Consider the following 14,620-nt stretch of genomic DNA (forward strand, 5'->3'; position numbering starts at 1 on the left):
AAACACAGAGCAGTGGAGTAAACATGTCACTTATCTAACCCATTCCTACTTTCCTCTTCATTAAATCAATAAGGAAACAGTGGAAAAGACTGCCATCTAATGGACAGAAGTCAGGAAATGGATGAAAGTAGTGGATAATAAAAGTTTAAGTTTGAAAGATGTGGGAAGAGCTTCATATTTTAAAAATGGCCAAATGTTTACGTACCATCAAGGGTGTTAACATATACATTATTTGGATGAATGCTAAATATTAAAGCTTTTAAAAAACATCTGGTATTTACATTTTGCCCTAGGTGAAGAACATACAGTAACATTCCTAACACGCCTTTGTGTTGATCATCCATCAAATTTACAATCAACATTCAGTCATGTGTATGCAGCGATAACAGAAGACATTGTTCTTTAAAACTACATTTAATAATACTCAGAATTTTGAAGATATAGAAGTGTGAGTGCTGTAGAAACATCAGTGATGATAACTGACCATAAAAAATTCAGGTTTGTTATCTTGGAGCCATGTTGCAGAGCAGTGCAGTAACAGGCTGAAACATCAAATAATTTCAGTTCTTGCTCTTATCTCAAGCTGCAGAAGTGTGTTCAGCCACGCCTTACATGGGATGCAACACACTCTAAACCTGGTGGCTCACAACGATACATCAGATATAGAATTAGACTGAGCTTGTTAGTGCCTCCTCGTTGCTGTACAGCCTGTTTAATCCTGGGACAGGAAATAACAAGGTAAGCAAAAGTTTTTTGGGGGGCATTTTTATAGTAAAGTTTTATATGATGTTATTGATATGTAACTACTCTTAGTTACTAGTGGTTGGCTATTTATCAGCAGAGGGACACACAAGCCATGCATTCAACTTCCCTCCAAACTGTATGAAATGTTTCAAAATCAACTTACGTCTTAAGTTATAAATGACCACATTTTCTTTCTTTTTACAGTGAATAAGCATGTCAAGAGGGGAAATCATCATTCTTTTTCTGTATTTGCTGTTTAAGTCTTCATTGACTCAAGACAAAGCATGCGAAAAGGGGGAAGAATGCAAATTTGTTTTCGACCATGTGACAGAAATCCCACGTGTCCTCAGACCAGGTGTGACAGGGTTCTACTTTCTGGATAGTCAGATTCAAACAATCCCCAAAGGAGCCTTTGTTGAAAACCCCCAACTTACAAGAGTGGAATTCTTGAACACTATCATAACATCTATTGAGCCAGGAGCCTTTGAAGGTTTGGTAAACCTCCAGATCGTTGAGATCTCTGGAACCCTGTTAATGTCAATCCCAGTGGGAGTCTTTAAAGATCTCAGCAACCTGGATAAGATTATACTAAAGTCTAACAAGCTCCGCAGTCTGGAGACAGGCTTGTTTGACGGCCTTAAAAGTCTAACAGAGATCCAGTTACACGGAAATGAGATCGAATCGATTGAGGATGGGACCTTTAACAATCTTGAGAACCTTTCATTGCTTCATCTAGCTAAAAATAATATCTCAGCTGTATCCACTGACTGGTTCTCGAACCTAAACAAACTTACAACTCTAAGACTTTACGAGAACCAGCTGACCAGCATTCCTGATGACATATTTCAGAATTTGCCAAACTTGAAAGAAATTGGCTTGGCGGGAAACAAAATAGCAGAATTATCACCTAATCTATTTCCACATAAAGATAAACTAACAAAACTGACTTTGGACAGTAATCTTCTAACTGGTTTACCTCAAGAATTTTTCATTGACTTCCCTCAGCTTAAAACACTGTCCCTACATAATAACCAACTGACCAGCCTACCACCAGTGCTTTTTGGAGCACTGCCTAAATTGGGCTCCATAAGCCTCAGTCAGAACAATCTAAGCACTCTTCCTAATGGAATATTCAGCCCTATGAAGAAACTCAAGAAGGTAGATCTGTCTAAAAACCACTTTGTCACATTTAATGCTGAGTACTTTGAAGGCCTTGACAAGCTCACAGAGCTGAATCTACAGTACAACAAGATAAATTCACTGGATGCTGGTGTGTTTGAAAAGCTACAATCTCTGATCACACTCAAGCTCGCTCACAACGACCTCCAGACGCTTCCTGAGGATATTTTCCAGCCTTTAGCAAAACTAAAAAAACTGTACCTGGATCATAACCCCTGGCACTGTGACTGTAATCTGATAAATCTTCATTTCTGGATGACAGCAAACTCTGAGAAGATTGTGTCTCAAGTGTTCTGTGAGTACCCAGAAGATCTAAAAGGGCGGGAAATCAGATCATTAACAGAGGATCAATTAATTTGCCCCACCCTTCCCTCCACGACCACGACCTTAACCACCACCACAACAACATACACGACGTTCCCAACTACAGTACCAACAACCACCATCCTTACAGCTACAACACCGACCACAACTTTGCTAACCACCACTACACCCACCACGACTCTTCCAACCACATTGCAAACCACCTCCATAATACTTACTACCACAACACCAACAACCACTTTACCAACTACAATAGCCACAACAACAATTCCAACAACCACACCCACAACCCTGACCACAATAACAACAACTGCACCAACCACTACTATCCCAACACTTGCACCAACAACAGCTGCACCAACAACCACCATTACAACACTTGCACCAACAACGACAGCACCATCCACCACCATAACAACACTTGCACCACCAACAACAGCACAAACGACCAGCATTACAACACTTGCACCAACAACGTCAGCACCAACCACACCCATTACAACACTTGCACCAACAACGGCTGCACCAACAACCACCATTACAACACTTACACCAACAACGACAGCACCATCCACCACCATAACAACACTTGCACCACCAACAACAGCACAAACGACCAGCATTACAACACTTGCACCAACAACGTCAGCACCAACCACACCCATTACAACACTTGCACCAACAACGGCTGCACCAACAACCACCATTACAACACTTACACCAACAACGACAGCACCATCCACCACCATAACAACACTTGCACCACCAACAACAGCACAAACGACCAGCATTACAACACTTGCACCAACAACGACAGCACCAACCACCACCATTACAACACTTGCACCAACAACGACTGCATCAACCACCACTATCACAACACTTGCACCAACAACAACAGCACCAACCACCACTATCACAACACTTGCACCAACAACGACAGCACCAACCACCACTATCACAACAACTTCACCATCCACTACTATAATAACAACTCCAACCCCAACCACCAAAACAACTACATCCATGACGACGACCACCACCAGCACAACAACAAGTATCCCCACAACTATACTTACAACAACAACAGCCACAATCACCACCTTTGGCACTACCCAACCAACCACCATCCGAACAACAGCATCTCCTCAGTCCTACTGTCCCACCGAGCAGCCATCACCTTCGTTCATGTTTCAGCAAACACACAAACTTCTGCAGTGCAAATCTGAGATGTGGTTCTACACCACACTGCTGGTGGTAGAGATCACCTGCACACTGGCGCTGGCTAGGTTCACCCTCTCTCTTTACCATCTGCTGCAACGTGGGCAAAGGATGTACCACGGGGTCAAACTCACCCACTTCTCCTACAGGAAAGAGGTTCTCCTCAGACCGCTACACGAGACAGAGACCCACAGCCTTTAAACAACAGCATCCTTGAGTAAGCCATCAAACTCCTTTTTGCTAATCTAATGGCTAATATAACATTTCGAGAAATTCTAATCATTATGTTTTTTTTAATAATATTTTATAAAAACAATGTATTAGTGTGAAAACAATGTGACATTGTGGGGAACCTGCAGAAAATGATTCACTGAATCTATAGCATCCTTCAGCTATATAGACCTCATAATGAATATCAGCTCATTGTTTAGCTGTACAACATAAATCGATTCACATGTGGATGATCTAAAATGTTAAACTTTAACAGAGCTGTGCCTGTAATAAGCGTGACACCTGTGGTGATGTCAACCGAGGTTTGTTGTGTTCTGTTCGAAGCATTGATTTTGGCATTACGAGCATCACCATCCTGTTTTTTTAAGCAAGAAGTGACCAGATTTGGATGATGGGGTTGAGCTGAGCAGTTTGTATAAATCTGTTGTCAGTTTTACTAAAAATGGGACCATAATTTATGCTATGAATATCATGTTGTGTTGAGGAAGACTTGAAACTAGTGATTAAGACCATTAATGAATCAAGTGAGAAATAGGGTCATTTTCCCATAAGCCTATAGATAATCAGATTTCTTTTTGAAACCAGTGAAATGGTCCCCTATGGGCTATTATTTTGCCTGTGAACACAATGCTGTATGTATTATCACCTTAAAAGGTTGATACAAGCTTGTTAGAAAGCATTGTCCATTTGAATATCCAAAAGATTTAGAGCAAGTTTGGAGTCGTACTTTTTGTCCACCTCATGAATATAAGCAGAAATGTACTCTCCTTTTAACTTTTATTGGTCTCTTCTAATTCCTGAGTGAAATATCTGGCTTTTAAGTTGCTAAATGCTACACTGTGTTCAAGAGGTTGTCTGTAACATTGTTAGTCTGCTACTTCAATGCATCATAGAGCTGAGGTGAACTGCTGAGTCAGGTGATGATCCTCTGTTGGGTCATCATGATGCGTTCCATTGTTAAATTTAAAAAAAAGTAAAAATACTAACTATAGCACCTTTAAAGGGATATTCCGGTGTAAATTTAATCCTTGGTCTAAATCACCATGAAACTGTGTTAGACTGCCTCTCAAGAGATCAAGTTAGCAGACCGCTAATTTACAGAGTTTTATCAACCTCAGAAACGACCACACGACAACAATACACTGCAGTAAATGGATCCAAATATAAACCGCCACCAAAAAGCCACAAATAATGCTCAGAACAGCACCAAACTTCAGCAACAGTACAAATAGGGTCTCAGCACATAGTCTGGAGCATCTAACCTCCGCTAGCTTAGCCGGACTAACATGTTCAGTGTTTTCATCTTGGTGATGACATGTTTAAGGAGGTTAGACACTGTATATAAGTATCACCTGGAACATTTCTTTTATTCATTCTTTTTCTTTTTTTTGCTGTGAAAGATGCTGAATGTACAATGATACAACATGTTTTCCTGGACATTTCTTTGACTTGTAATAAATTTCCCAGAGAGTCTAGATGCCCTCACTGTCACATCTGAAGACCTCCTGCAGCAGAACCCCTGGAGGTGTGACAATGATATTCTGCCCCTTAGAGACTGTCTGATACAGCAGCCGTCCAAAGCAAAGCCAATCAAACTCTTGCGATGTGTGAAACTCCTTTCAGTCTGAATGGCGAGCCAGTTGCTCTGCTGGATGTAACCTCAGATGCACTAAAAGTGTTTTACTCTTCAGTGACACCGAATGTTACGATACATATGTTAATCATTCACTTGTTAAATAAGTTGCTTATTAACATGAATATGCTTGCAATATTTGCTGTTTAAAGCATGCATTAATGTCTTATTTTGAAAGAACTACTATGCCAATAACTAATTTGCTAATAGTTTGACACCCACACAAGTCACATTAGATTTGGGAACATATTGAGATATTTTAAATGTCATGTTATTTGGACAATTGTGTTTTAAGAACAGACCACCTCTATTAAGTCTTATGAGGGGAAAATTATAAGTCTTGCAGGACCTCCACCTTATAAGAAAAATCAAACATCATCTTGACTCCACTTTAGAAATATTTCAGTCAGACAGCTCACGTTTTAAATGTTTATTGCAAGCGGAACATAGTTAGAGTTTGGCGTCTAGGCTCTGACCTCATCACTCCCCGCAGATATGTTTACATGAGATATTGGGGAGTGATGATTAAATATATTCCCCCCAAAACTGTACGGATTAGGAGCCCGACGCTTCTGACGTGAGGATCTACTACGTGTGGGCCTGGCACCAGCCGCCATGTGGCCACTCCCCATGAGAACCTCGGCTACGAGGGGAATATACTATCTGGTGAAACTACTATGTGTGGGCCTGGCACCAGTCGCCATTTGACCATTCCCCATGAGCACCTCGGCCACGAAGGGAAATATTCTATCTAATCAGCAGCAATCCTCCCTTAAGCACATAGCGATGAAATGCTAAGACGAATGAATAATAACCCAGCAAACCACCTGAAAGAGCAGGTGATGATGCTTGTGCGGGGCAACAGCAGCATTGACGAGCCAGAGGGAGAGAAGGGAAATTCATGCAGTTTAAATAGCCCGCTCAATAGAGAGGGTGCGTTTGTGAGATGGTCTGGAGAATGAAGCATGTCACGTGTGTATGTGGCAGTGCAGCTCGAGTTGACTGCCTGAGCTAGCTCGCAGGCGTCGCTTCATAAATGCTATGGTTTCCACACTTACAATGCAAAATGCTACAATACAATAAATGCACTACATTTAGTGGGACCAATCTTGTGTTGTCATCATCATTTACTGAACTAAGTGTTAAATTTAATTCATCTTCTTGAAGCAAGTGATCCTCAGGAGTGTAAAGGGGGAGTAAACTTCTCTCAAAGGTACTGTACCCACAAAGAAAGACTCACGTATAAAAATAGGAAGTTGCATCACACTGACAGACTGTTGTGTACATCAGATGGAAAGAAAAAGGACAAAGAATCACACACACATCCAAAAGTATTAAGATTTTTTATGTCTGTTGTGGCCTATGCTTTACATGTTGACTATCCTACTGTGATCACTTAATAGTTAACAGACAGTTTTATTAATAAAGACCAAGTTTCTGATTATGTTGATTGTGCCAGTTCTGTTTGTGGAAGGCCCCAAAAAACAAAACAAGTCCAGTCTGAGTAGGTTTTAAGATTGTGAGGCAAAACTTTCTTGTTTTATTTTTTTTGTTTTAATAAACACAGACTAGTAAACCATTACTTCTTTCCTGTTTATAAATCAATTAGAAAACAGTGGAAAAGACTGCCATCTTATGGACTGAATACAGAGTAATGTTTGAAACCTTTGGCTCCAATCCAAACATTCCAGTTTTTGCTTTGCCAGTGTAGCAGAGTAGAGCAGTGCAGTATTCTGCTCTGGTTTAAGTGCGCTTGTATTGTTTTGCTTCTCAATTAGTTTGTGATCAATAGCCAATCATTGCATGTGGGCATTCTATAAAGGCAGGTAATGGTTCTCTTGACTCGGTCTCTGACGCCTAAAGCAGCGCCTCGGTTCCTGTGAGAGTTTTTCCGTTTTCTTATCGCGTTGCAGTTGATTTTGTACCTCAGCCTGTTGTGGACTCTCTGCCCTCCATCAGAAGTGACAGATCGCTGCAGGTAGGTCCACCTATATCGTGCACTGGCGTATGATGTGTGGAGTAACTTCAGCGGCGGTTCTAGGGGGGGGCCAACAGGGGCCAGTGCCCCCGTAACTCTGAGTCTGGACCCCCCTGTGGCCCCCCTGACAGGGAGTCTGCATCAATAATACAATGACAGATTTCTTGCAATGATTTTGTTATGAAGGGAAAGGCAGAAATAAAGTGTCTCAGCAGTTTACTACCCAATCAAAATTGTTGAAATTGTAAACACTGCTTTGTCTGAATGAGGGATTTATCCTTTTTTCCGGGTTGTATGTGCCCCCTGACAAAAAAGCCGGCCCCAACCTAGCCCCCCTATGAAAACTGGTCTAGAACCGCCACTGAGTAGCTGAGTTTACTACCGTAATAAGGTAGACAAAGAGCTACAACCGTATTTTCATCAAGACAAGCCGACTGGACAAATAACATTGATTTTCTCAGCCGTCTGTGAGAAGAGGGCGCAAGGACCATCTACAAAGTGCAACACCGAGAAGAGATACTACAAAAAATATTCAATAACTTCACTATTATTCAGTGTAGTGTGCACAAATTTAGTTCAACCACCAGGGGTCTCTCTGTTGGTTATACTACAACTGCTAGTTTGAGAAAGACGGTTTTTCTATAATTTTGAGGAATTTCTATTGGGAGAAATATTCAATAACTTAACTATTATTCAGTGTAGTGTGCCCAAAATTAGTTCAACCACCAGGGGGTGTCCCTGTTGGTTATTCTTCAACTGAAAAATAAGCACTGCAGGTATAGAGCTTGCTCCTGATGGCTGGTGACTTAGTCACCCAATGCATCCTTCATTTGATTGGATCAAAGGCAGTGGCCATCAGGCAGCCATGACATTATACAGTTGTAGAATAACCAACAGGAGACCTTTGATGTGTGGAACGTTTTTGGTGACACTACAGTGAATAATTAGAGAAGTTATTGAATATTTCTCCCAATAGAAACTCCCCAAAAATTATGCCAAACCACATTTGTCAAAACTAACAGCTGTAGTATAACCAGCAGGAGACCATTGGTGTGTGGAGTGATTTTGAGGACACTACACTGAATAATTGTGACGTTATTGAATATTTTTTGTAGTATCTCTTTTTGGTGTTGCATTTTGTAGACGGTCCATGCGCCCTCGTCTCACAGAAGGCTGACCATAGAGACCAATGTTATTTGTCCAGCTACTGTAGTAAAGAGTCATCGTTTGTGTTTTAACAATGTTTCGCTTATGAGTTACTGATCCGGGAAGTTCGAATGTGTGAATATATTTACAACTTTACCAAACTCCATTTTTAGCAGATGTGCTGTGAGTGGGGCTTTTTTCAGTGACTTTGTCCCCGATTGTAATCTGTTTGAATCCTACATGAGTGATAGTTTGTGTAGTTCATTTAATGTATTTTGTTCTGCACATGGGAATTGTTTGGGAAGGTAACTTTTTGTTTCCTGGCTGCTACTCTCACATCATTAATAGGCGCGTTCAAGTTGAACTCCAGCTGACCTCCTGCAACAACGAGATCTGCCGGCGACTGCAGGGGCTACAAATGCTGCTATGAAGTTGGACACTCTCTACGTGACGGGAACAGAAAAGGCTAATAAGAGTGAATAGTACAGATAACACTGGACTTGAACTTGTGTTGTCTGCATGCAAGACACAGCAGTTAACCACTTCTCTATCATCACCACAAGTACAGTGACAGAACTGAGCAATTTATTGACGACATCATCATCACATAATTCTAACACTGTACATATTATTATTTTTAATATACTTACACTGCACTAATGCCTTTTTACTTGTTCTTCTTACTCTATTTATGTTATGTGAATAACCGGATGCTGCTAAAATTTCATTGTACACTGTGCAAAGACAAAAAAAGGATTTAATTCTGATTCTGATCTTTCAGGGTTGTTGCGTTACATGAAGGCTTTTATAGGTTTATTCATGTTGACTCTCCCATAGGTGCCACCACACGGCTGCTACTTATCTGAACTACTACTTAAAAAAGAGGCACTATGGATATGAGAATTCATCGAAACACGCATTATATAAATCAGCATAGATAAAAGTCAATTAGGGCAGAGTCCTGACGTCAGGATGGTGGGGTCTGCAATAACCTAAGGTCATGTGACTTCGAATGCGTAGCAGAAACCACTCCCATCCAGGTCATCATGGACACATTTTAACCCGGCATGCATCAAGATTTAGGCAGCCCTGTGCAGGGCTGCGTGATCTTGAACTCGCCTAATATCATTTTGTGTAGTTTATTCTGTTTACTATCTTTATCTTATTTCTCTTGCTGTTTTGTTGATTTTTCATGATTCACCAATATCTGGCTGCTTAGCCCCCATCATTAATATCGTTTTGTGTACTTCACTTTATCTTATTTCTTTTGTTGTTTTGTTTTTAAGTTAAACTTTAAGTGGTGGGTCATTCACCAAGGGCAGGAGGCCCATTTCCCTGTCATTGCTGATAACCAGTGTTTAGTGCTTCAGCCTTTAGTCACTGCAATAAAGTGTTTGTTTATTTGCCTGAGTGGAGCCCCACTAACTTTATCTCATCCCGTCTACTGTTTTAGAAGCTGAGAGCCTAAGGTGGTCGGGTTTTGTGTCTTCCAGTGGTGGTGTCCCATTCCTGTGTGCTGTGCTTTGTTGTCCATCCCCTGGTGTGATTCTTGACATGTTTGTGTGTGCACATGTGATTGGGGTGACTCTTCTTCAGGATACCTCATTCCTGGTGGTGTGCCTGTCCACTGGTAAGCCTCAGCCTCAGCCTCAGCCTCAGCAATTTTCTTTGCCCTTCCCTAATTACCTTTTGTTAGTATTTTGATATTGTTAAAATAAATAATTATTGTTGGATGGAATCAATCTTGATCTGAGGAATATATTAATCCTTGGGTGAAATTCCCAGGGTGGCGTTGTCAGCGTCTCCTTGATTATACCAGCTCACTGGTCGTCCTTCTAACCGCTCGCCACACCAGCAATTTTAGACACCAGACTAAACAAACAAGTTGCAAACATTTTTTATGTATGTTTAGCAGTTACCTGTCAACAGCAGTGATCTAGTAAGAAGGTTAAAACAAAACATAATCAGCAAAGCAGAGAGTGACATAGGAAATGGATGAAAGTGGAGGATAATAAAAGTTTGAGTTTGAAAGATGTGGGAAGAGCTGCATATTTTAAAAATGTCAGAAAGTTTATGTACCATGAAGGATACTAACATATAGAGTATGTGCATTAATGCTAATTACTAAAGCTTTTAAAAACAGAAACATACCTATGATGACTTTTTTGTGATCATCCATCAAATTAAGAATCAATATTCAGTCATGTGTATAAAGTGATAACAGAAGACATTGTTCTATAAACTACTTTATATATATTATAATAATTTATATAAGTTGTACATTATCACATTTTCTTTCTTTTTACAGCGAATAAGCATTTCAAGAGGAGAAGTCATCATTCTTTTTCTGTCTTTGCTGTTTAAGTCTTCATTGACTCAAGACAAAGCATGCGAAAAGGGGGAAGAATGCAAATATGTTTTCGACCATGTGACAGAAAGCCCATGTGTCCTGAGACCAGGTGCGACAGAGTTATACTTTCTGGATAGTCAGATTCAAACAATCCCCAAAGGAGCCTTTGTTGAAAATTTCGAGGGTGGAATTCTTGAACACTATCATAACATCTATTGAGCCAGGAGCCTTTGAAGGTTTGGTAAACCTCCAGATCGTTGAGATCTCTGGAACCCTGTTAACATCAATCCCAGTGGGAGTCTTTAAAGATCTCAGCAACCTGGATAAGATTAAACTAAAGTCTAACAAGCTCCGCAGTCTGGAGACAGGCTTGTTTGACGGAGGTCAGAGGTCCACTTACATGGAAATGAGATCGAATCGATTGAGGATGGGACCTTTGACAATCTTGAGAACCTTTCATTTCTTCATCTAGCTAGAAATAATCTATCTGCTGTATCCACTGACTGGTTCTCGAACCTTAACAAATTTACGATTCTAAGACTTTATGAGAACCAGCTGACCAGCATTCCTGATGACATATTTCAGAATTTGCAAAACTTGAAGGAAATTGGCTTGGGCGGGAAACAAAATAGCAGAATTATCACCTAATTTTTTTTTTTTTATTTAATTTTTTATTTTTTGTATGTTAATTTTGTGTTTCCTTATAACATTGTGAAATTTTAACATTATTTAGGTGGAGGCTTCAAATAAGCCCACCGGGTTTTCTGCCTCTTCCTGAACTGTATGTTATTTGTATTCTTTGTCAGTATTTGTGTATTTTTAAAAAAAACATTGTGCTAAATTAATAAAATACTAAATACTAATCTATTTCCACATGAAGACAAACTAACAAAGCTTACTTTGGATGGTAATCTTCTGACTGGTTTACCTCAAGAACTTTCGTTGACTTCCCTCAGTTTAAACACTGACTCTACATAATAACCAACTGACCAGTCTACCACCAGTGCTTTTTGGAGCACTGCCTAAATTGGGTTCCATAAGCCTCAGTCAAAGCAATCTCAGCACTCTTCCTAATGGAATATTCAGCCCTATGAAGAAACTCAAGAAGGTAGATCTGTCTAAAAACCACTTTGTCACATTGAATGCTGAGTACTTTGAAGGCCTTGACAAGCTCACAGAGCTGAATCTACAGTACAACAAGATACATTCACTGGATGCTGGTGTGTTTGAAAAGCTACAATCTCTGATCAAACTCAAGCTCGCTCACAACGACCTCCAGGCGCTTCCTGAGGATATTTTCCAGCCTTTAGCAAAACTAAAAAAACTGTACCTGGATCATAACCCCTGGCACTGTGACTGTAATCTAATACATCTTCACTTCTGGATGACGGCGAACTCTGAGAAGATTGTGTCTCAAGTGTTCTGTGAGTACCCAGAAGATCTAAAAGGGCGGGAAATCGGATCATTAACAGAGGATCAATTAATTTGCCCCACCCTTCCCTCCACGACCACGACCTTCACGACCACCACAACAACAACATACATGACACTCCCAACTACAGTACCAACAACCACATCCTTACAACTACAATACCGACCACCACTACTACACCCCCCCATAACTCTTCCAACCACATTGTAAACCACCTCCACAATACTTACTACCACAACACCAACACCCACTTTACATAATCTACAACAACCACCACAACAATACCAACAACCACATCCACAACCACTCAAACAACAATTGCACCAACTACCACTACAACAACAACTGCACCAACCACCACTGTAACAACAACTGCACCAACCACCACGATAACAACAACAGCACCAACCACCACTATAACAACAACAGCACCAACCACCACTATAACAACAACAGCACCAACCACCACAATAACGACAACTGCACCAACCACCACGAAAACAACAACACCACCAACCACCACTATAACAACAACAGCACCAACCACCACTACACCAACAACAGCACCAACCACCACTATAAAGACAACAGCACCAACCACCACAATAACAACAACTGCACCAACCACCACTGTAACAACAACTGCACAAACGATCACTTTAACAACAACTGCACCAACCACCACGATAACAACAACAGCATCAACTACCACTATAACAACAACTGCACCAATCACCACTGTAACAACAACTGCACAAACGACCACTTTAACAACAACTGCACCAACCACCACGAAAACAACAACAGCACCAACCACCACTATAACAACAACAGCACCAATCACCACAATAACAACAACTGCACCAACCACCACAAAACAACAACACCACCAACCACCACTATAACAACAACAGCACCAACCACCACAACAACAACTGCACCAACCACCACTACACCAACAACAGCACCAACCACCAGAAAACCAAAAACTGCACCAACCACCACTATAAAGACAACAGCACCAACCACCACAATAACAACCTATTGGGTTTAAATCTGTTAAGAAATGAGACACGGACACGGAGATTGTCTTTCTAGGCAAAGGGGGAGAGCAGAAGTCAGCACACAAAGTCTGGGCTCCTGAGTTCCAATGAGCTGCTCTCCCCAAGCATCTTTTATTCACCTACAACTGCACCAAAACTGCACCTGTAAGCGTATATGATTGGCTCTTTGACAGTACATATGAGTCATACAGTTTTTATGCATGATAGAGAAGTACACGTACACACTTTCGGACCTTTGGCCTTCAGCATCTATCCTTCACACAAACATTCTTATGATGTCCACCATCAGTTATTCACACAAGATGCCATTCGAGGCCTTGTGGTCCCGCCGGAGGGTGAGTGTGTTTCTTTGCAATACTTTTCCAGGAGCTTGGTACACTTCCACAAACATATAAAGGAAGACAAGCAGGTTATATCAATGCAATGCAAGAAACTGATAATATAAGCATAATTTTTTCCAACATTTCCCTCCTGTTTATCAGTTTTATTGCTCGTACTTTTAGTTCGTCAGGTCATTATCTCTTGTCGCCATTTTCGATAATACCTTCATTGGAAAAAGACGAGGCGTAAAACATTTTTACACTCGGGAATCAGCATAAGGTTGAGGATTAACAAACTCATACCTTTGGGATGATAATTGCATTTGCACAAAACTTTGTTGAACCATTTTCTCAAACATCGATCGTATACAGGGTATCACACAAGAGATAAAACAGAGGAACAACAGCATGACTACGAACACGGGTACCAATGCCTTTAGGAGAACCTGCCACCAGGTGCCGTTAAAGAATCCAGTCATCCAGTCCGGGAGTGGGTCAGCACCGGGGGTTTGCTCCAGCACATAGCTTTGGAGATCGGTCAGGTTTTGCAGAGCTTGGTAGATATCTCCTCCATCCGTCATGCCGTCAGGGATGTAGGTACAGCATGTTTGTCCAATAACTGCACACACTCCTCCTTGTGATCCTGTTAATAAGTCCAGAACAATCCGATTCTGCATCACCATGTCCCGAATTTTCATCTGTTCGTTGGCGAGGCCTCGTCCCAATGCCAGAGTCACGTCGATATGACGTAGGAGGGCGTAACGGTTGACCTCCACGTGATCTCTGACGAAGCCCAATCCCACTTGAGGGAGGAGGCTCTGATCAACCTTCGCTCCCGCCCCCCAGATGCGGTACTGCATAGGAACGGGGTCAGTGAGCGAGATGGAGGCGGTGTCTCTCCTCTTCCTGGTTTGGGGAGCGTTGCCATTAGACGGGTGGGTGAATGATTCTGCAGGCATGAAGAAAACATGATCCGAGAGAGAAACTAGAGCACATAA

The 14,620-nt window shown here is 41.2% G+C and overlaps 1 protein-coding gene and 1 pseudogene across 1 annotated transcript; both read left to right on the top strand.

The window, feature by feature from the left end:
• Positions 1-5,175: 5,175 nt before the first annotated feature.
• On the top strand, positions 5,176-11,658 carry LOC115591546 (leucine-rich repeat-containing protein 15-like; annotated as a pseudogene).
• LOC115591549 (leucine-rich repeat-containing protein 4C-like) lies at positions 11,656-12,602 on the top strand (the record flags this gene model as incomplete). The annotated part of the gene is given in 2 exon segments (XM_030433634.1): positions 11,656-11,741; positions 11,743-12,602. Coding segments are annotated over 2 exon segments (792 nt in total), but the record flags the coding sequence as incomplete, so codon positions are not given.
• Positions 12,603-14,620: the final 2,018 nt, after the last annotated feature.

Source organism: Sparus aurata, chromosome 11 (genome assembly GCF_900880675.1).
Source record: "Sparus aurata chromosome 11, fSpaAur1.1, whole genome shotgun sequence".
In the NCBI taxonomy this organism is placed as follows: Eukaryota; Metazoa; Chordata; class Actinopteri; order Spariformes; family Sparidae; genus Sparus; species Sparus aurata.